The sequence below is a fragment of the Bombus fervidus genome, chromosome 10 (genome assembly GCF_041682495.2).
Source record: "Bombus fervidus isolate BK054 chromosome 10, iyBomFerv1, whole genome shotgun sequence".
Lineage (NCBI taxonomy): Eukaryota > Metazoa > Arthropoda > Insecta > Hymenoptera > Apidae > Bombus > Bombus fervidus.
The window spans coordinates 4,673,237-4,697,231 of NC_091526.1; the positions used below are offsets into that span (position 1 = coordinate 4,673,237).

Sequence of the window (23,995 nt, forward strand, 5' to 3'; positions counted from 1 at the left end):
CTAAAATCTCACTTTTCAAACTATTACCAATTAGAATACTAAATGTTAATTCTACTTGTAATTACACTTAATTATCCTTGCAATAAGTACATATAGAGATATGTATAAAACATCTACATTAATATTATAGCGTATGTCTTGTCTATGTCCGTAGTTCTAGTTCCAACCACTACTGGCGCTACAATCGTGTTCTATACTGAATCGATAAAATTGAAAATGACACTACCATGGAAAGGTGTTTTAAACCTAGAACGAATAAGGCAAAAAGTATATTGAATGATAGACCTATCTTGCACCTTGTCTATGATATATTATTTAATTTCATTTACAATAAGACGTCAATTTATTTCGTAACACTTATTAAAAATTGAAATATATTAAACTACACCGTAACTATAGTTATCTAATCTTTTTATAAAATATTTATACAAACAATAAGGATCATACTTTGATTATACTCCGTAATATCTAAAAATTGTATTGATCTACTGTATATTTATATTTTTGAACAATTAATCATACTCAATGCGTAACACGCCTCTTTAAAACGAGGCTCATCTAATAACATCTGTCACAACGAGTTAAACTATTTGCCATGTGCGTCACCGACCCACCGGACGTTATTAACAGACAATTATTGTCTATAGGAACAAACGTTGGAACTTACCATTGCGACCGGATCCCGGCTTTTTAAGGACAAAACTTTTCCCACCTCGACCGCATTCTGCCAGGTGTTGAGGCATCCATGGGAATTGTGCTGATAACTCATCGCGCATTCTCACGGTGGTCCAACACACGATGTCGTATGTAAATGCGTAATTATTTCTCGTTAAATATAAATTAAAGTCGCATCGTGCTACCTGCTGGTTCAAAAGCGCACTTCTCGCTTCTTTATGGTTCTCGAACGAGCAGAATTAATTGAAGCAACCGTAAACATTTCAAAAAAAAAAAAAAAAAAAAAAAACAGAAAATATGACCATAATAATTAAAATTTAACCAGTTAATAGCGTAATAAAATTACGTAAAATTTTTGAAACAATAGGGTTAAAAATGATTAAGAATTATTACCAAGATTTGTTGCATTTTTTAAAGAAATTCAGATATAAAATTACATAGTTTCAGCGTTTGATACCTAATAAATTTTAATAATACTATCTTTGACAGTGCAATACTTCACCGTAAATTTTTAAATTTCAAATAGAATTTTGATTGAACTCCGATAGCTATTTCCAAATAGCCCGGGTTCGTAGTTTTGTATCATTTTGACGAATCAGTTAAAAAATGTATGTAATTGATTTCAAATAGTTTTATAAGGTTCACTATTTTACCGACGCCTGTACATAACAAAAACAAAGTTGCTTTTGTATCTGAACTGAAACATTCCCATAACGATAGCCTCACAATCATGCACATGTCATGTGTATGGTGGAAGCACCTGGTATCGAATTCTCATGGCGAACGATTTCAATATAATAGCACACCGGCGATACTTTAATGATCGAAGATCTGCCATGATAGCCTATTAATAATATTTAATTCAATATCGAACATCTAAGCTCGTTAATTTCTTTCTCTGTGGAAAAACAGGCTTATCATAGAAAATAGTACTCTAATTATCGAGTAAAGAGCAAGACCTCGCGTCTTTAGATGCAAATGCATGTGCCAGTTAAGCAAACTGCAGAATATTCCGGCATATTTTGCATAATCCTAAATTTAACAATAACAAGTCCGCTCTGCCAGCTGTTGTACGCATCCTGTATGTCGAGAAAGATTAACCTACTCTTGAAAAATACGAGGGCACGTAGAATCACTTCGCTCTTTGAGCACAGATGCATAGAATACTCTTCGCCTATATAATAATTTCACCGCAGCTTATTTTTCGAGAATATTCTAGAAATATTAGATTGCATTGCATTTATGTATAATATGAAAAAAAAAAAAAATAAATAACAATGGTAATTTAGCTCTGAAATAACTCTCATTCAGTTCAACTGGACTCTAGACTCTGATTCGCAAACAATGTTGTAACATAAAAATTCGTTCAGTTTTCATAATTTTCATAAGTTTTCTAAATTTTTATTTGAAATGTATTTCTAACTATACAACAATAGTATAACGTGGTTTTATTAGCTACCAAAATACACCCGTTATTTGAATATAAAATTGTACGTAATATAATGTCTATATTTGATGTAATACAAACAGATGGAACAGACAATGGACATAGTGTGACGAGCGAAATTTCATTGACCGCCTTCGATAGAAAGCTCGATAGTTAAGATGGTCTCATTATGTACCATTTCGAAGAAATGAAAAATGAAACTTAACATGTGCGATCTAAATATTTCTTTTATCAATTTCACTCCGAGTACATAAAGAAGAAATCCCTCGATTTGCAAAAGTTACGTAACATGGATCTACTTACTAAACTCCTCCGATTCATTACATTCTACCCCAGACTCGTTCTTTTCATTCTTCCATTCTTCACTTATTTCCAAAATATCATAAAAACGTCGAAAACCGGAACAAAAACTCGTTCTCGCCCGTCTTTGCTCGGAATCCCTCGGTGTTTCGATAGCACACGCTTCCTGCTCGGTGCATACGTAAGAAACACGTATCAAAACGTACACGTGCTCGTTCGCATCTGTCGTACATTGGCATCTGCAAATTTCACGATCCCACGACCCCCAGGGATCATCAGCCTGGACGACTCTCGAAATAAAGGAAGAAAGGGCAAAGAATAAGAAAAGAATAGAAAGAAATGATTACCTCGTGTCCCCCTATTTCTTACGTCACGTGAGTTTTCGTGGCACATGCTCGTGACGTCATGCCATGCACACGTCATGTGGCGTGACGTCGATCGACCGAAGGGGGCCACGAAATCTCGAGCACATCTGCAGGCTGTGTATGTGTGTGTGGTCGTGGATCAAGGGGGAAGAAATCACAACTCGAAGGAGAAGCGGTAAGAAGAAGGAGCAGGGGAGATGGTGCGAGGAGAATGAAGTGGAATTGCGCGGAGCGCACACGCGAGGGGTGCACACGTGGGAAAACGGCACGCGTTCCTCTTTTGGCCCGGTGTCACTTACACCTGGAATTTTTCGGGCATTTATCAGCACGGTCTCTGATGCGTGCTGAGATTCCTTCGTGTGACTTCGCGTGGCGGCCTCGAGAATCGATCAAAGAGACGATTATTGCGGACTGCGAGGGGCCATTCAAAATGCTAAGTCCTCTAGTTTTGTTTCTTCTTCGTTTCGGCTTCTTTTTCTCTGCTTTTTTCTTGTTAGATGGGAGGAAATTTGATTTGATAGGGGTTTCGGAAAATTCGAGGTAACTGAGGAATGCAGAGTGTGGTCATACGGAATTTATGCTTAAATAGGAAGATTGAAACGTGGTTTAGTTTTTCGTATTGTTTTTGGTAGTAACGTGATAAAGATATATGTAAACTCGCTAGAGTTCACGTGGGATAGGGACTCTATGCTTTACGGATAGCACGACTTTCTTTGTTTTACGGACAGAGCGATCTTCTTTTGTTTTACGGACAACCATTTTGAGAGACACTCATTTCCCAAATGGACGGACAGATAGCCACATCAGAGATAGACAAGATTACAGAATAATTATTTAAAATATTAAAGATTGACGGAGAAAGATCGGTAGCTCAGGACGTTGAAAATCGATTCTCGATTTTCAGGTAGACATTGCACAGAACTTGTTACTTATTGTTTATGTAATTTATTGTTATTTATTGTTATAGATTGATATTAATTGTTGTTTACTTCTGTATTTTATTTAAATATTTTCACAATAAATCTCGATTTTCAGACTTCAGAATCGATCACCTGAATTATCCCGAGATTTACGATCTTACATATATGTATATTAAATATTAAATAATAAAGTAAATAATTCAAATGCAAAGATAGGTAGATATTCCTGGTTCTAACAATTGCTGAAAGACCCGCACGTAATAAACAAATTAATAAATGGAAGTTAACCTAAGTTCTTGATTTACGAAATGTTCGATTGAAACAACATTTAATTTTCTTACTTCTCTATATACAGAATAAATAAAAAAGGACACAATTTGTGTAATTTTAGAATTAAAATATCTTTATATTATGATGAGAGCAACTGCTCTTTGGTCTCAAACGATGTCTGTAGGCATCATTATACGACACTAACAGTTAAGACACATGGCATCTCAAGTATGACTTCTATCAGCAAGGCGTTAATAAACAGTGAAGAAGATTCTTAAAAAGAAACAATCAAGCGACAACGTCCCAGACAAATGACATTAACCCTTTTAGAACTACCACCACCTCTTCATAATAAAACACCGTTCAATCACATTTTCTTACATTTGCATTTTACATTTCAATATTTTGAATACACAATGAATTTTCGGATAAAACACAAAATCCTAAGAAATGAAGGTTGAAGGCGCAGAGAAAATTTTTAGCAGACCATATGTAACCTGGAAAGCAATTTATTCGAATCGTAGCAAGTAGTAGCAGGTGCACGGAAACGCCTTCGGATTTTCAAGTGAAGGTAGCGCGAAATCACCTCGAGAAATCCCACGAAACTTAGTAGAATCTCAACGTTTCTGCCATATGTCGTCCAGAAACAGATAACGACACGAAATCGTTTCGGTCCGCTGATCGACGCAAGAAAGCACGACATCGCAGCTGCATGTGGAAGAAAATCGATACAAGGACTTCGGTAGGCCGTAGAGAAACGTAGGCAGGTGACGTTGGTCGCGTGCCAGGCGATCCCTTTCCTTTCACTGCCGACAAGAAATGTATTTTGCGTAACCATTGTGCATGTACCCTTCTTCGCTCATGGTTTGTGGTCCTCTTAACGTAGGGTCGAAGAAGGCCGCGGCACCCTTCTTGGACGAATGTTGTTAAGGGATTTCCCTACAGGTCGGAATAAGAGGCAAGGATCTAAAACCTGGGTGGATAGCGCGTGCATCTTGAAGTGATCCGTGTATCCCGCTAAGATTGACTTTTGTCACGATTTCTGGCAGTACTCAAGCAGGAAGAAATTGTTGATGAGGTTAGAGATATTTTTGTTGGGTTGTTTAAGTGGTATGTTTCCTTTAAAAGCATAGGGAGTTTATAAGGATGTATATTTGTTGTAATTAACATCAAATTGTAGTCATGGACTGGAAGACGTGATACTCTTTATGAATAGAGCTTAAGAGTCATTGTTAACGATAATATGAAATTAGAAAATTGATTGCTATGATTATATCTACATTAAAATTGTTTCCTGTCTATTAATTGCATGTAAATAATAAATTCATTCTAGTCAATTCTAAATGGAAAAACTATTTTTAAGCTTATAATGACATTTAAGTTATTCCTGTCCTGAATCGAGATACAAAAATACATAATTAAAAACGTTTTCCTAGAATTTTACATAATCGAATCAGGTCAACCACGTCTTCCGCGTGCGTCATCAGTTTCTTCGCTCCAGCTGCATTCCGCAAATCAATAAATCTATTGCAGGCAGACTTCTGGCGCGTGCCGTTATTTTTGGGAACCGAAGGCCATTTCAAATCGAAGATTGCTGTAAGGACCCCTGCGATTCCTACTGGACTGATGCATTGTTCAATGCCTCAGGCTCAAAGCACGAGAATATTTCCTCCAGCTGATGCAACCATCTTAGTTAGCATCGAATTACATAAAAAAATATGAAGTATAAATGTTCTGACATTTCAGAGACATAAAGATCTATGAGAATTTTTCATTCAGAATTATCTTGTATTAAGTTAGCCACCTATTCATCTTTCTGTTCTAAAAGAAAAGGTTTGGGCTACTATTGGGTTTCCGAAAGTTAGGATAATCACAGTGGTATGCCGTAAGACTTGTTATTTTCTTGCCTTTTGACGTAAAGATTATTCAAAAGTAATTCCTGAACTTAGCATTGATTTTTGTAGAAAATTAATTATATTGGGGTATTGAAGATGCTGAACATATTGAATTGAAAGACGTTAAAGATAAAATTTTGAACTATGCGCAATATTAAAGAGGAAAACTATTAATAACTTCCGTATGTATAAAGTAACGATGAATTAGTTTAGAGTGTACCAAGGCAGTCTGCTATTTTTAAACTTATTAGAATGAAGGAATATTCTATACTGCAGAAAAGTTCACTGCAAGAATATTCTACGCCGCAGGAAAGTTTACTCTCAACATAGCTATACCATTAATACTATATTCTTCGCAGTACTCTCTTCGCTCCAATTAGACCTTCGTGTTCCAAAGAAGGCTTCGCAACATCGAATAATGCACAGCACCGAAATAAACGAAGCTGCTAAGACCTAACCCAAAGCAATAGAAAGGCTACGCTCGTTTCTTTTTTTTTTTTTTTTTTTTCTTCTTCAAACGAAGCAGCCTTCTCGCATAAACTAAAGCGTAGACAATACCTCTGTTCTCGTTGCGAGACAAGCAGCGGCGATTTCTGCGGGCCTAGTAGCCGGTTTACTTACGTGAACTAACTCGTCTAAAGTGACAAATTTCACCGAAGGTGCCGTGTCCCCCGATGGGACGTCCTGGAAAATTTGCATAGAGCTGCTTTTCGAGGAACGGGACCTGTCGATCGCCGCTTCAACGAACGAGCTATTGTTGAAACGTCGTGTTACATCATCGTGGACAGCAGATGCTTGCACAAGGAACCATTCGACCTGGACATCGTCCTTTTTAATTGTTGCCTCGGTTGATCCTTCGACGCCTTAAAATTCAGAGGAATAAGGGATATAATCCTCTCTTAACTATGGCCTGCGAACCCCTGCGGATATTTAAAGGGGAATTTCGATCAGTTAGAATTAAAACTGAGTTTGTATTAGGATGGGTGATAGATTGTTTCGTAGGTAGATTATTCTATTATATGTAGAACTGTTGGAAATCAAGCTAGGTCAGTCATTAATGGTAGATTATTTGTGTCTTAGGAATAGAGATTGCTGAATATAGAATTTCCCAGGAAACATGGCTGATTAAACGGAAGAGGATACTTGGATTATGATTCGTTAACCATAAAGTATGATATGTGCAAAATAATAAAAAAACATATATATATATATTTTTAGCAGCTCTGAAATTATTCAAAGCAAGGAATTATATAGAAAATTGGATCTCAAGACATTTCTACATTAAGGAAGCAAAGTAGCGCAAAAAGTCATTGAGTGATCCGAGAAAGAATCTACAGGGCCATAAATATCTAAATACACGAGAAATTAGTATTTTATCCAAATATGTATGTATTTACATTAATGGAAATTAATAACATAAAATTGTAAATAATAACATAAACTTTAGCAACACAAACTTCCGATTCTACGAAGAATCTGCTACTTTATCCAAAGATATCTCTTCAATAAGAAGTCACACAAACTGTACCATCCCTAAAAAGCTGCAGCCCGAAAAAGAGAATCTACTTTGAAATCATACACTTCCATTTCCTAAGGAGATTCGTCTAATCCTAAGACAACACATCTGTCCAAATCCGTTCTGGCGTAAATTAACCCTCCCTGCTTTCAACATAGGACACAAGAATCTTTATCGTGCAACTAGTTGCGAAGCTTTATTGCGACATCTTGATCATTGGTGTTTGGCTGAGCAAACAGGGGCCCGGCGAAACTGCCAATTTTGAGCAACAAAAAGGCAGACCACGGGCCCGTCGTATAGAGGAGCCCAGGCGCCGATATCGGGAACCCAAAGCCGAACACGTCCGAAGAGATGGACGAAGACTGCCGAGAAGGATGGTGGGAACGCGTGGCGCGGTGTGTTCTCACCAGCTCTCTCTCTCTCTCTGGAGGCGCCTGACTGCGAGGAGCGCCTCCACGAGGACCAAGGTTGTGCGCGTCGCCGCTCTCGTTGGCGCTCTCCTGTGACCAGGTCGTAGCTGACGTCGCTGTAGCAACCTGCCGTGAGGTTGCGAGTCGACCTCGCTGAAATCATGGCAGACGACAACCGGCTTCGAAAGCGGGCCCAACGTGATATCCCTCGCTGCTTTCGCCAAGTCCTTTGTCTCTCGCTTGTGCAATCTACTGCTCATGACTTTTCAGCTGAGGATCTACAGGAATGCTAGAGTCAGCTATGTCGTGCTATGCTAAGTTTAGAGATATTTGCTTCAATACAATGGCTCACCAAAGTATCCTAACATTCACCACAGAATTTTGTTATGGATATATTATGTGCATCATGTGATATCTTTGAAATTTCGTTAACACGGCAGATACACTATTGCGATCATAATAGTAAAATTTGAAACCAATCTGAAGATTTATATAGAAATTACAAGACATTTAATGCAGATGTATATTAATGAAAAATTAGTAGATAGTTGAATATTAGTCTTCAACATACAATTAGCGCTAAGAATAGTTTCGCATATTGGGTTATTAATTAATGTAGTTAATAATTGACTGTTTCAATACCTTGGTGATAATTGCAAGGTGAATACTTCCAACTAATATCTCGCGTCTTCTATATGTGTACATTTTCAGATCTGTTTCAAATTTTACCAATATAATCATGATAGTCGTTTCTTATTGCAGAGATAATGAGATTTTAAAATGCATTGTGTAACATATATATGGACGCATTTTCTAAGACCGTTCGAATACTTTCGTGAGTCACTGTTATATTATAGTGAAAAAGGAAGAACTATAAAATATGAAGTATACATATGCACCATGTAATTTTACAAAGTGGAATTTATTATATTTAAAAGCTGTTATTATAATATTGTTGATCCATTACAAAACTTCTTTCACAAAATATCATTTACGAAACTTCGTAAATTTATATCTTCGAATGTAACGAATCGGTTCTTCTTCCAACCATATTATAATAAACTATTGCCTGTTAATCACCAAAATTCATAGAATTCACAAAAATGCACTCATCATATTTATCACGTATGATCTTCATCTGTTACTAAACTAAAAAAAGATAGCTTGTATTGCAAGATCATGTTCATTAGCAGAAACATAACTTTCGTTATGTCCGGTTGAGATTCTCAGTTCAAAAAGGGATGACTTAACCCTCGCTAACAAATCTTAACATTCTTGGAAGCGGAGGCAATTACAAGAATAATACGAAACAATTCCCGTTGCGGATTATCGTTCATGCGGTAGGAGCAGACAGTTTTCTGCTCCTGATCCCACGAAAAAACGACAGGGGTTCATTTTCAAGCAGCAAAGACTAAACAGATCGTATTTCCTAAAGATCGGCCGCCGAATGATTTTAACGGACTCGTGAACAGATTCTTAATACCGTTCACTTCGCATGTTTGGACCCTGTGGTCCTAGTTGTGCCGGATGTGTTGAAAAGATTGAATTACTATACTCATAACAGTCTCAAGAATTCTTAATCTCAACTTCGTCATGGAACAATACGAAGACCAATGATTCATTAACGAGAAATATTTCTCGGATGTTTTGTGGATAGTCTTCTAACTTCACGTTAGAATTTATCTAGCTGGCTTGTTACTTTATTATATTTCGAATATTATTTCCACGACATATACTTAGGATCGTTTTTCACATTATTATTAGTTATCACTGCGATTAAATGCTTTTTAGAGTCATTATTTGTTTTTCATTCACGCAATACTATTTTGCAACAAATTTTATATCTGTACATTCCTATATAGATTTTCTACATTATTAACATCTACTCATAGCTACATATTTGTAACATGTTGTCTGCCACGATAGTCACCTATCATGGAACGGTTTTACTCAATTTTTTAGAATTATTAAAATGTGATAAATTTCATGGACCAAAAAATTGTCAACGATATGAAGAACTTAGACAGTAGCATTGTTACAAGCAAGTGCACAAATACGATGTAATATATAAGCACAGTATAAAACAATATAATATATATAATATTTTGCAAAAATGAAATGGTATTTCAATATATTGCGGACAGAACAATATATGTATATATATAATAAAAAATATATATTTTTTATATTTATATATATTGTTTTTATACATAATATTTTATATATATTTAAATATATTTAAATATATAAAATATTTATATATACAAGATATATATAAAATTTCTGTGACAGACAACGTGTAAATTAATTTCGTAAACTTCCACATGACCCACTTTTTCCTCGCAGACCTATTCGTCAGACCAAAGTTGCATTCTGGAGCGCCTCCCGAAGTACATGTCATAAAACCATAAATCGAGAAACAAGCTTACTGTAAACGTCACTCGTCCACCAGGCAGATATCCTGAATGGTATAAAGTTTATAAAGGATTCCCACAAAGGCCTTGGCAACCTCCCACGATCCTCGAAGGGAAACGCTACGTCTTAGGGAGGTCATAATGAAATTTCTGCCTTTCTATGCAAATACATACCTGCCCGTTTGACGAAACGATCCCGACTTAGCACCGTTTTCTTTTTCCCTCGCCAATAAAACGCCGGCTCCCTATCGCAGGTCCCTCGTGTGTCAGCCACGCGCACTTTCGTAGCGGTCAGGGCCCCATAATGGATGCACGAGGCACGACTCGTTTTCTTTTTTTCCACCTTCCTTCTTTCCCGCTCTCGCCACTGTGCTTCTCTCTTTTTCATTTCTCCTTTCTCTTTTTCTTTTCACCGTTCCTTCCCCCACCAGGTGGAATCCCCCTTTTCCATCGTGTGCGGCATTACGGATGCCCGGAATATCCCCCGACACCGCCGAGGACCAGAAGCGAACGACGGAATATAAGGCGAAAAGGGTGAAGCGAAACGCGAATCGCAGAAACGTGGGAACCCAAGCCAGGTGATTCCTTACGCTACGTCGAGGAGCCAGCTACGAACTTCTACGAGCCAGCCGAGCTGAGCATTCTCCGGAAAAGGAGGGAGTATACTAAGAATACAGGGTGACTAGGTGTGCACAGAGATGCAAAGGGGTAGACGTAACTGCGAGAGGTGGACCAAGGGAGCAGAGGTTTCGGATGCACGACATTTCCTAGGTGATTTGTTGGGAACGCGATGCAACTGGATGCTCAATTACTTTGGATTTTATCAATGTGCTTTTGGGTTGGTAATATGGACTTTATCGAGAGGTGAAAATTCATTTAGTGATTAGCATTTTAGCATTATGAATTTTTGTGTATTTTTAGGAATTTTAAAATGCAAAATTGCACAATATGCACGTAATATAAGAAAAATATTAGAATAAACGAAAGATATTGGCATGTTATTGCATCTATTGTAAAACTTGTATTATAATTCATTAAATTGAAATATCTTGAATTTCGCTTTATTTTTATCATATATCTAAAAAAATTTGATATTATAAAAAAGAATTTGTGCTGATACCTATTATAGCCACTGTATACAAGAATATAAACAATATTTAATGTAAAATACTCCTTAGAAAATTTAGAAGGCAATCCAAACCTCTAATTAGCTTCCATTCTTTTATTTATATTCATAAAAATGTTAATTTGTAGAAACATCTGCAATCTATGTAGTTGTTTTTACTCTGTATATATTCAATAACTATATCTTGATAAATGTTTCTGATAGAGTTGGTTTGATTTTACTTTGTTAAAAGTTGTAAAATATAGTACAAAGACGAGTAACAAGAATTGAAAAACCTCTTTAAAATCAATTGTTAAATTTGTCACGCGTGTGGCTATTGAGCGGGATTTGTTTCGATACAAAAACGGTTCCAGTACTTCCGAAGATAGCTACCTTCAACATTACCTGACTGAATTCGCTATTGTAATCGTTTTCCTTGCGTGTGTCCAGCACACGACCCAATTCCCAGCGGCACGGCATACTGACCTAATTTAGTTGAATAGGGTTCTTTCGATCTACAATCAAGATTTTTAGAAGCATTATACGATAGATCTTCAATTTTCCTTGCAATGAATAAGATGACACTATAAACATAAACCTTCGATAGTATTTAATATTCACAATGCTTCTTAACTATTAAAAATTATATTTCTATCACCTTGTTTGAATGAAATGTATAGAAGAAATCTTTGATCGTCGAAATGTGAGAAAAAATATCCTGAAGTAATTTTAGTGTATGACAAGCCTGAAAGCATATCTAAAACAAGCAGACGGTTGATTTTTTTTATTACAACAGAATTCATGGGTATTTCACCCCACCCGTTGAAACAAATACCCCATGGTAATAAATGGCACCGTCTGTCGCGCAAACGAGACATTTTTTCATTGAACTCCCACGGAAACGAGTTATATTTTCCTGTATTTCACAATCTAAGCATTTTCCTGCGACGGTAATCCAGATGTCGGCTAAAAACGACCCCACACACGCATTTTTTCGAACGGATCTTACACTGCTGCTGTATAGAGATGCGCTACTAACACACTGCCTTTCTGACACGATTAAAATTGTATTCGAGTTTTTTTTGTAGAATGAAGTGCTGTAAAATGAAGTGCGATATACGTAAAAAATATGTAACACAATTTATCAATCATTAATATTTCTTTGTTTAATTTTGGAAAGATGAATCATTTTAAAAATATCAGAGTACAGTCATATATTGATGGAAAATACCTTACTCCTTTATTAATGCTAATATGAAAAATCTGATACAATTATTATTACCAATTATTTATATTCTCTGTAGAATCTTTTTACGATTTCAAAAGATTACTATATAATGTTCACATGCAAAAGATGCCAAAAAGATAATCATTCATAGTTTCCCATACATTAAAACTTAGAAATTTGCGAAATTACAACAATTTAAGATATTTAAGAAATAGTATCATATACGAGGTGTCAAATTTAAATGGGAACGGTGAAAATCTTGCGAGGTATTGAAACTATCGAAAAAATGTTCGTACAAAAGTTGTATGATATACAGGGGGACATTATGTGGTATAAATAATTTTTCTGTAAGCATAGTAGTGGGGAGGATATCGAAGACAAATTAATTCTATTGTATTGAAACCCTCTATCTTTTTATTCATGATGCATAATGCGTATGTACATAAAACAAGTTAAAGCAATTTTATCAATGACTTCTGTATCATTCAGTATTTTTTGCGTGCAATATTCTCAGCTTAACATCCTTTCACACACCACGAAACCTTATATCTTCCGTACAAAAAACGACTTTTTTTGGCGACTCTCGGTTTCACTCAGTCTTCGTTCACACTCTTTATACTCAGCTCGATCGATTCGCGTGTACTTACATGGATCCCGACAACCCGTAAGGCGATCGTAATACAGTCGGGATTAATCGTGTGAAAGTAAATTAATTTTAAGACGGTCGAGGGAACCGGTTCGAAGAAAGAAATCGATTAAGTGGATCCCTGTGAAACTAGGAAGCCCACGCTCGGCCAGCGGAAGCAAAGATTTTCAAGATTCTAGGGGACGGTGTTGTGCTTCCTTCCTGTCGGACCTTTCGCTGCAGGTGTATCTCAAGATCGATTCTCGTAGCAGAGGGTGGGCGTTCCAAATTTAGACTGTGGCTTCGCCTTCTTGATCTTCCTCAAGAGGTTTTGTGGTCAAGCGTACCACTCCAGCTCCTGCCTCTCTTTCTCTCTTTTAAGCAGCCTGTTGGGGTTAATGAGGAGGTCGCAACATCTGACCGAACGCCTTCCGTTATGACAGCTAGCTCCGAATATTTATGGGAAACTGTGGATCATGGGAATGAAAATATATTTCATGCTGGACGATGAGAACTTTTTCATCAGACTATTTCAAGTTCCGAAAATTGTTGTAGCATGGCTTGTGATTGTCACCATTTCGGTATATTGAGTACATACTTGGGACATACATAGCACATGTTTGGGAACTGGTTTCTGTAGTTGGAATAACGGAGAAGAAAATTTTTAAGGATGAAAGTACATATATGTAATAATCCTGGATGTAAATTTGTTTAAGTTCGAGATTTGTAATAATTTTTGTTCCGTTATATAAGGCTTCATTTCGAAAATTACATTTGTAAGAATGTTTGAGATTGATTCTTCTATTTGTAATTTTTACTACTTTGAATTTGCAGAAAATTAACCTGTAAAGTTTAAGGGAAGTCTTTCAAAATCGTTATAAGTAATCTTCTTAAGGCTTTTATGTTTAAATCTGTAGAGGATGGTTGATCGTGTGGTTTAAATGACGAGATTACTTGATATTTAATCCGTTAAATATATTTAAAAATAATTAATCGTCTTAGTTTGATGGTTGCACGTAGCAACGACATTGTTTTGCCCGGAGTTTATTTATTATTACATTATGTATGTCCTAACGATGTTGATACTCCGAGGCAAAACAACAACATGATTCAAATTGTCCTCTAGCTCATGTGCCGCTACAAATCTGATATGTTGATTCAAATCAGATCTGATTATTGAGTCCTACATAACGTCTTGAAATACAAAGGAACAATTCCAAAACACAAATTATTGATGATTCTATTTTCTTCCTTTGTCTTCTTACGCAACAACGTTGTTGTTTGATCTTTGTATGCGATAATTAACGCATAATATCACATCTTTCGAGTACGATTTACAATAGGACATATCATCATTTGTCACAATAATATACTTTGACGTAAACGCTTTAGTATTTCCTCAATAACCGATCTAGTAATAAAACACTTAGTAAAAAGTGCTATAAGGAACGTTAACGGTAAATTGTGATCATCGGTTGTGACGAGAGACAATAAAATTAAAAAAAGGAAATTCAAGGCCGTGGCCTGTTTTATTGTAGAAGCCAGTCAACCCTCGTCGAAACTTCTGAGTCCAGAGTTTGCAGATGCAGAATTAAGGAGGGGTCTTTACTACGGCGTTCTTGTAACTCAGGGGTCCTTCATGGCTACGCAATAATATACCAGCCCAGGGACAAAACTGCAGTTTAGCGTAGCGCGTTATACATTTATTTACTGATGGTTGGTACCCGAAATAAAATCGTAGAATACTTAGTTTTAAAGTGCTTACCCTTTTCCCGAACGTTAAAAATTCTCCAGCTAAACTAATCACCTTCATTTTTTAGTTAACGTTTAACTTGAAAAAGACAACTGGTTAACTTTCACAAGATTATTTACTAAAGCAGATGACGTAAATGAATCAAACTTTCAAGATAAATTTTTTAAAGTATCTGTAATTTCATCATTTTTTTCCACCTTTCAATGTGTAAAGTTAGCTATATTATATTAAATTGAGCAATTAGTTCATTTACGTTCTCTTACAATAGCACGTCAACTTCTATTTCTACATAAAATCTATTTAACCAAGGAGTAATTTATTTATCCCATTTTTCTATAAATTGAAATATCTTTACAGTTTTTAAGCAATTCTTATAACGTTCTTGCAAATATATATCTACCGTATATTAATGAGAAGCGAACGAACTTATTGCTCCACTTAATAGTTTCTAAACAATTTATTTACAAATGTTTTCATTCAAATGTGGAATGTTGTATGTGAGATGCAAACATAATAGAAGACTTTGAAATTAACAGTTCGTATGCCACAAGATCATAGAGAAATAATTTTAACAAAGGAAGCTATAAATTAAAATTATATTTTATTCTTCAAAAGACTGGATCAAAATCTGATTAATTTCCGTTCAATGCAGAATTCTACAGCATAGTCGTACGTGACTCAACTGCAAACAAAAAAAAAAAAAGAAAAATACATTCGACTTTCGTCTAGAGTCTAACAAAATTTCAAAGCAATCTCAATTACAATCAGGCACTATAAAACAATAATTACCTCACGAAATTTACAAACCTTCAAGATTTCATACACTGCCCCTCGAATATTTTATCGTCGATCTGCAAAAATTTGAAAGCGAGTCGATGACCGACAGACTGAGAAACAAGGCCGGCCACCCCGTTTATTTGCAAAGAAACGTCAGCTTTTATTCGTTCCATGATCTCATCGGGGTTGGATCTTGATTTTTCGATCTGGAATCGCACGTAAGAGGTTTCAGATTGGCTAGCTGCTCGTGCATCTGCTTTGCACGCACGTGTATAATACGGTGGAGCAATGTTAATACGGAAGTTCGTGGAGTTGGGGCACAGCTGGTTTTGAGATCCGATTTATTATCGCGAAACTATCGCGTCGCACACGCACACACATATTGTGACGCAATGACGCAATTGAAAATTGTTTGAACCGTAGCTTGCTTATCGCGGTCACGTCTGGAAATTATGATACATGAACTCGATAATTGATTCGGGAAGCAATAATGACGAACGATAATAAATCCAAACGACGACGAATATCCAAGCCATTAATAAATAAAAATTTTATTGATGCGAAGAGATAATGTGGATTGTAAGTCATGTGTCCTGATAGGGCAGTTCGTTTGGAAGATAAACGTGAATGAAATTTCAAGATAAATGTTCGATCATTGATTCAACAATGTAGGATCTCGGTAAACACAGCCACGCTCTGTGAAATTCGGCCGAATATCGAATAATGAAAAGCATATTGAGCATGCAAATTTAATTCTTCGACAAATATCGCGTTGGTTCGTGTGTCTGAAATTTGTGTGCTCGCCATTGCCGATGATCAGTGTCCGGGAAAATTTTGATGCGGGTTCGGTGGAAACGTTCGACCGTGAGAGAATTTCATTTCGAATAAACTGAATTATTTCGTGGGCAAAATGCTTGTTTCACGCGTGAAATAAAACACAGATGCCTGATAATTAGAATCTCTGGATATAATAATCGATAATAGACAAATATATTTTTTTATATTTCATAGGCTTATATTCTTTATTGTTTGAGATTTCAGAGAGTCCTGAGAAAATTTGTCTCAGCTCTACTATTAATTTTTGTCAACTAACCTTGTATATATCTTTTACTATTTTACATTTCAGAATGACCCGAGGAAAATAAATATTTATATTTTGTTATATTTTGTCCAATTGAATATTTGAAACTTTCCTTGATAAAAATAAAAGTAGGAAGAAAAGTAACTCAAGAATTAAATTTCTCTTGGATCACCAAACTCAGTTTGCTTACAAAGAACTATTAATCAATTAAAATATATAACATGTAAAGTACTTTTTAAGCTGGGACATAAATTGTGTATCTAATGAATATACTTCCGTATCTATTGCAAAATCGTTATGAATTACCTGTCGAGAATAAGCGAAATAAATCAGCAGTCAAAAGGACGTTTAAGTAGTGTAAGGTCGGTAAACTAGCAATGGCCAGTCTCGAACCTTTTAAAGTAAAAGTTTGCTTACGGTACAATAATCGTGGGTCACAAATGGTTTATCTGTTTATTGCGGTAGCCATTGCCTCTTGAAACGGGCCGTAACTGATTTTGCCAGCGAAACAAATGTCTGGCGTTTATTGTTTCTCTCTACATGCTTGCAACTTCGTCGTGAACACCCTACGATTGTCGTAAGACTTTTCTTTTATCTTTTTTACAGCTTTACTCGTGTTAAGTTGAAATTCTTTTCAGTAGACCCTGAGTAAAAGTAGTCCATCCTGCAATATAATAAATGTAACAGTAATATGGATTATTGCATCATATTCGGAGTTTTTCTAATGAACGGAGTGTCGTCGATTTCATTTTTGAACAGATATATGAAGCTTTTAAATATTGACTTTTGTTTAAAAGGATAAAGCATTTTCAAGCTGTATATTTAATTTAATTCGCAATGACTACAAAGTATTGGCACATACTCTCATTTTTTAACGAAACGCTTTTTTATCAAGTTTTACATTTCATTTTTATAGTACAAAATTATTGTAATCATATACAAGTACAATTAAATGATATAAATACTGTGTGTGTGTAAATACTTTTAGTAGCCACTGTATGTATTTTTGAAATACGTGGAGGATGATTGATCGTTTGGTTTAAATGACGAAATAACTCGATGTTGAAAACCGTCAAATATACTTTAAAATAATAGATACAGAGAATGTTCGCTAAGAGGCTCGGTACTGATTCGCTAAGACTTGTGTATTGATCGCTATTAAAATCACTCCAGACTGAGACTGAAAAACTGGTCTCCTTACGATCGTGTTCGTTTATTTATACTGGTCGAGAGACTACCGAAAAATTTTAATTCGTCTTAGTTTAAGGGTTGCACGTAGCGGCGACATTGTTTTTGTCCGGAGTTTACTTATTATTACAGTATGTATGTCCTAACGATGTTGATACTCCGAGGCAAGACAACAACATTATTTGAATTGTCCTCTAGCTCGTGTGCCGCTACAAATGTTTCAATTTTGGAAGAAACAAGACATTCTCTAATCGTCAACCCTTCTTCCATTTTTGTATTTAGTAATTATAATAATTAATAGACTGTGGATATCTATGGAAATTCATATTTCTAGGAATACATATTTAGTAGAAACTAAAAAGTGGGATTTAAATGGAGAATTGTTTTACCAATTAAATGTTATTATACTTTCAATATTTTATATAAGTACTTTCTTCACATTACATGCATTCTATGCACTTTTGCGCTTTCAAGTTTCCCACAAGTACACTCATCCTGCATCCGCAGTCTAATAATTGCTAATACTGAAACAAAGATACTTTCTATTCTAAATTACGTTAAGAACACTACAAAAGTACCGTATTTCATAGAATACTCCAATAAAATATCTGCAAAATTCTCTAAAATTCTTGTTTCAATTTCCTCGGTAATAAAACAATTTTACTGCCTGTCAAACGCACTGAAATATTAGTTGCCTCAAATTTCTAAATCAGAAATGAGCAAAGATAAGCGAGGCTCTAAAATATGAAAAGAAAAAAGGTAACGTTGTCACAAAGCATTTGCAAGAGGCCAGTCGATTAGAGATCACGGATCGACCCTAACTCTGTGTCATGTTAATAACATGTGTGTGACAAAGAAACGTTTGAACAGAGAAGGGAAGAGGTACCGTGTGCCGGACGTGTGTATACGTGTGTCATAAGCTACGCTGGCGTGCGCAGCGCGATACGCTGCCAACGATGCATACGGGAGGATGAGGGCCCTGTGTGAGAATTCTTCTGAAACGTTAAACAGTGTTTACTCGCCGGGCCATGCACCGCGAATGCTTTTGCCCGCCGGTTTCATCAATGAACTCTTTCTTTTACGCAATGACCCTGTGGAGAAACGCGCGCGTTGCGCACGCAACCCCATGGGAAAACACGATATCGTGCACGATTACCGGAACTGCGCGCAAAAACCACATCGGTGGGATTTCGACCAAAGATTTTGAATTTCCTTGATAAAGCATCGTGATTTAAATGAGAAATGATGACAAATGATGAAATTTGTGGGTGGTTAAAAGTTAGTCTTCTGTAATTATAATTAAAACATCTGCTAATTTGTATAACTATTTTGTAAAGATCGGGAAATAGAAAGAAGAAAGATTTCTTGTAATTACTATTGAAATATTTGCAGATTTCAATGATTATTTTGAAGAAATCCTAAAACAAAAAGAAGAAAGGTTCTAGTAACGAAGATAATAATAGTTTGGAAATTTTGATGTAGTATATATTTTATCAGTAACAGCAATCTTTATCGATATATTTTATCGTTACTATAACCATAATATATTATCAAACTATATGATAGCCGTGACGCTAAAAACCACTGTAATGTGAATGGTTTTCCAGTCGAATCATGAAAAAAGATACTTTATATTAGATTCTTTATATAAATTTACTTGGCAACTTTACAAACAACTCATTATTACAACTGGAAGGTGAATTAAATATGAGCTTTACGATATATAATACTGATCATTCTCCCAATTTCCAGAAACTGTCATGTGAAAGAAAAGAGGTGGATGTAAGAGGATGAAAGGAGCGCGATAGGAGAGAGACTCAAATTTCGAAGGAGACGAAATCGTTGCGTCCTAGGGGACGGCGTGAATTCCCACACATCAACAAGTCTCAGTAGATCCGTAGACCTCCCCTCTCCAATGCTATCCCGGAACCCCACTCCAGAACGCACTTCACCCCACTCTAGACACGGTGAGTGCATCGGCATGCGGTCTTCGGAATCCAAAACGTCAAACAGTTACCCTCTATACCCCAAGAAGGACGTCGTCGGTATTGTTGACGATCATCCCCTTCTTTAAGACAGTTCGTCACTTGGAGTTTCACCATCGGGATGTGCACACGAAGAACTATGAAGAAATATTGTGAATATTATTCGTTCTTAGTACTTTGAAAATATAGTTTAGTTACATTTACGTGGATATGATCTTGGATCGTTAAAAAGACGAATTGGAAGACGTTTTCAGACGTGGAGTTTTGTGTGGTTTGTTATAGTGATTTTTACTGCAGTGCATAAATGGTGGATTATTATAATTACAAAATGTCAGGCAGCGAAGAGGAACCTGAATCGCACACGCAACCAGGGATGACCAAGGCGGAGTTAAGAAGGGTAAAAATTAGTTTGAATCTCCACTATTTTGGTTGTTGCGGAATTGTGGGAAGAGAATAGAATAATGGGAGATTTCGTTGAAGGTCTTATTAAAGTTTTCTTATTCGTATTTCCATTATGAAATCATTATTTTTCAATAGTTTGAGTCGCAAACAATGTTTATGGAAGTTAATTTAATGTTTTTCTCATTTATTATGCTTAAAAGATATTAGATATGTTTTGGCTAGTTTCTTCAAACAGTAGTTAATATTAATATTAATAAAACAAGTCTATATTTTCTTTAAGAAACCACGTGTTATATATTAAAAAAGAAAAATAATTTAAAATTTAAGGAATCAAGAACTTTCTAAAATTGCACGCTCATACTTATTTACCTGTATAATTCTAAATCTTTTCGTTGGAATCCAAATTACTTTAAATATTTAAATATCATAAAATACAATTTCAATTAAAAATACACGAATTCTCCCGTGATTCGTTCATAAATCAATTACCAAAACCGCAACTATCAAAATTACAACGATCATCGAACGTTTCATAATTGAAATGATTCTCGAACTGCAGAGCAATAAGCCCATCATGGAGAAGCGGAGGCGTGCTCGGATAAATCAGTGTCTGGATGAGCTGAAGAGCTTGATACTCGAGGCGATGAAAAAAGACGTGAGTAGCATTGTTTTCCATCCATCGAGCGCCATTTATCGGTCTGTTTGATAACAGTGATTTTCGCACGATCGATCGAAAGGTCGTACCAATTACGTGTCACGTGAGCAGACTAAGTGTTTTAATCGCTTAATCGAACCAAACCCGACAGGCGAAATTTCTTGACGAGGAACGAACAACAGACATCAGCAGCGGTCGCGCGAAACGATAAGAGAGTGTGCGCCTATACGCATGATTTGAAGCTAGCGCTCGTGGAATCCACGTTGTCGCCGGCGCCCGAAACGTGCCGTGGAAAACGTGACCGGTACACGACTTATCTAGCGACGTGATACGAGTTTACGGGAGATAACACGAAAATATGCGCAGCCTCTCTTGTCGACCGACACCGAACGCAGATTTTTTTTCTCGTTGCCACTTAGACTGATGGGATTTTGCGCGCGTTGATGAATCCTAATGAGAGATCTCTCGATGATATTTGGTAAATTTAGAATCGTTGATATTCATAGGTTCGACAATCAATATGTATTTGTAGTTCTTCTTTATTCTTTTGGATAATGTATTTAGTTTTTCATTTTGCTATTTTTTCTGGTGTTTGGTCTTTTTCCCGATCTGTTCATTGTAGCGTGACACATTGACAATGTTTAATTGAGAAATATCTTTGAAATGTTGAGTTGATTTTAGATAATATGTTTTAGGAAGATGAATGTGGTTGTTTATATTTCTAAATCGATTATTTTGTATGCTGTGATACAGTGTCAGTTGCATAGGATGATTCGTGGAAACTGAAGGAAGATTTAGGCTCCTGAATAATATTTCAAACAATAGTAAAATAAATAACGATATTCAGAATACATTTTCTATGATGAAATATTTATAATATCACGAGAGTGTCTAAGGATAGTTAGTAGAATCATTTATAAGATCCAAACGTTGAAGTTAAATAACTCAATAGCATTACCTGTATTAAGTCACTATCAAACACGGTAACTATGTATGAAGAAGAGAGAGTTACACCTCGCCGATTTTGATGAATTTCGAATATGTTGTTGAGGTTAACATTCTAAATAATTTTTTCCTATACATATAACCAGCAGCTTACTTTCCGAGATATTCATAAAAAAACTTTTGTTACCTCTTTTTCTTGGCGTGGGTTAGGTTGGGTTAGCTTTATGTACGGACATGATGATTTTATAACCCCGCTGGGGGTAACCATCCACATGCTATATTTTATTTATTTCTATTTATTTTTATTTTTTATTTTTTTTTATTCTTTTATTCTCTAAGCTATAACATTTTACCAAATGTCCTTCTGGACAAATTGTAAAAATTTAATAAAACAAATAAAAAAAATGATGATTTTATAGGAGTATTCGTGCTCTGATGCGTTCTTACGTCTTACGTTTCAATTTGTAAACATAGAGAGATAAGAATGGAACTCAACTTAGTTTAGCTATGCAGGAGCCACGAATACAGATATAGTACCATCATGTCTGTACATAAATCTAATCTAAACTTGACTCTAAACCTAATTGTAAGATAAAAAGTAGCAAGAGTATTTTTATGAACATATCTCAAAAGCTAAAGTCGAGTGAATATTATATGTGTAGGAAAAGTTACTCAGAATCATGCTTCCGACCACATCGGAATATCAAATCATTGGATTCAGTGAGGTGTATTCTTCTATATAATTACTTCAAACAATATAAACAAACAAAATCGTACATCGCTTATAACAATTTTGTCCTAGCAATCTTAAGTTTGTCAATAATTCTAATTCGTTTAATCATTTATCGTAACGTAACTTAAATTTCTTCTAGTTTTTCTTCTTATTATAATTCACACGTATGATCAAGTGACAATTGAAATTGGCCGAAATTATAATCGGCCACATCAGTCATATACAGAGCATCAGTTGGTCGAAATTGTTTCGGTACTGTTAGCCTAAAGGTCAAGAGTCGATCTTTTAATTAAACTGATAGGAAGAGGTCATACAGCGGATGTTGGCACAGAAGTGTTTGAACAGGCCGTCTCCTTTTTCCCTCGCCGCCTTCCTCTTGCGCGATACGATTTGTTTTTCGACCGTAGAATCGAGACTAAGGTCGGTAAACTAGTGGTAGCAAGAGGTGGACGGGTTTAGTTTTAGTGTTTTAGACGCCTCGGCGTGGGAACGGATGGTGGAAGTCCTCTCTGCCAACGCGTAATCTCCACTGGAGACTACAATGGCACTTCAGGTCTATTCGGCTGCGTACCTGACCGGTGTCAGCCACATTCCATTTAATTCCCGTCTTAAACAGATTTTAATTACGTTAGTTTCGAATAACTGTGAAACTTCACTAATTGACCAGTATCTTTGCTAAATACTGTGTTGAAACATTGGAACACTAAGTTAATTTCAACAAGAATAGGAAATTTTAAGGTTAACAAACTTGGCTAACAAGCTTCCAAAGATAACAAACCTTCAAATTTTAGTAATGGAATAGTAGAAAATTTAAAATGAAAACAACGTGGGTTTTGTAATTAAAAATGTTCATTGAGTGTTAGTAATTATTTAGAGTGTTAAGAAATATGAAACCTGTCTCAGTTGCAATGTTAAAAAATTTCAAAGCTAGAAAGTAGCTTTTTCAAATTCCAGTAACATTGTTTGGAATATTAAAAAATCTAACAAGAAAACGATGTTTTCAAAATTTGCTACGTACAGTACGTAATAGATTAAAAAGTTTCGAAGCCAAACTAACTTCAGAGTTTTGAATGTTATATGGCAAATAAAAAATCATGGGATCTAAAAAAATCAATTTTCGATAAAAAGTTCGATTGGAACCGCGAGATTTCCTCTCAGCATCCGAGGACATAAGTGCGCTCCTCACCGCGTAACTCGATCCAACGAGATTGATTTCTCAGGCAGAGCCATAACGAGAGAGCGAGGCGCTCTCACCGTTCTCTCCTCCGCGTCCAGATGACTTCCGCTACCTGCTCGCTCCAGTGTC

At 35.9% G+C, this 23,995-nt stretch overlaps 1 protein-coding gene across 2 annotated transcripts in view; it reads left to right on the forward strand.

Moving 5' to 3' along the window:
• Dpn (bHLH protein deadpan) overlaps positions 1-23,995 on the forward strand; it is a 142,831-nt gene that overhangs the window by 113,593 nt on the left and 5,243 nt on the right. For both annotated transcript variants that reach the window (XM_072011853.1, XM_072011852.1), the window contains 2 exons: positions 19,722-20,351; positions 20,916-21,011. In XM_072011853.1, coding sequence (XP_071867954.1) covers positions 20,259-20,351; positions 20,916-21,011 — 189 coding nt within the window. In that variant the 5' untranslated portion in view covers positions 19,722-20,258. The remainder of the gene's footprint in view (positions 1-19,721; positions 20,352-20,915; positions 21,012-23,995) is intronic.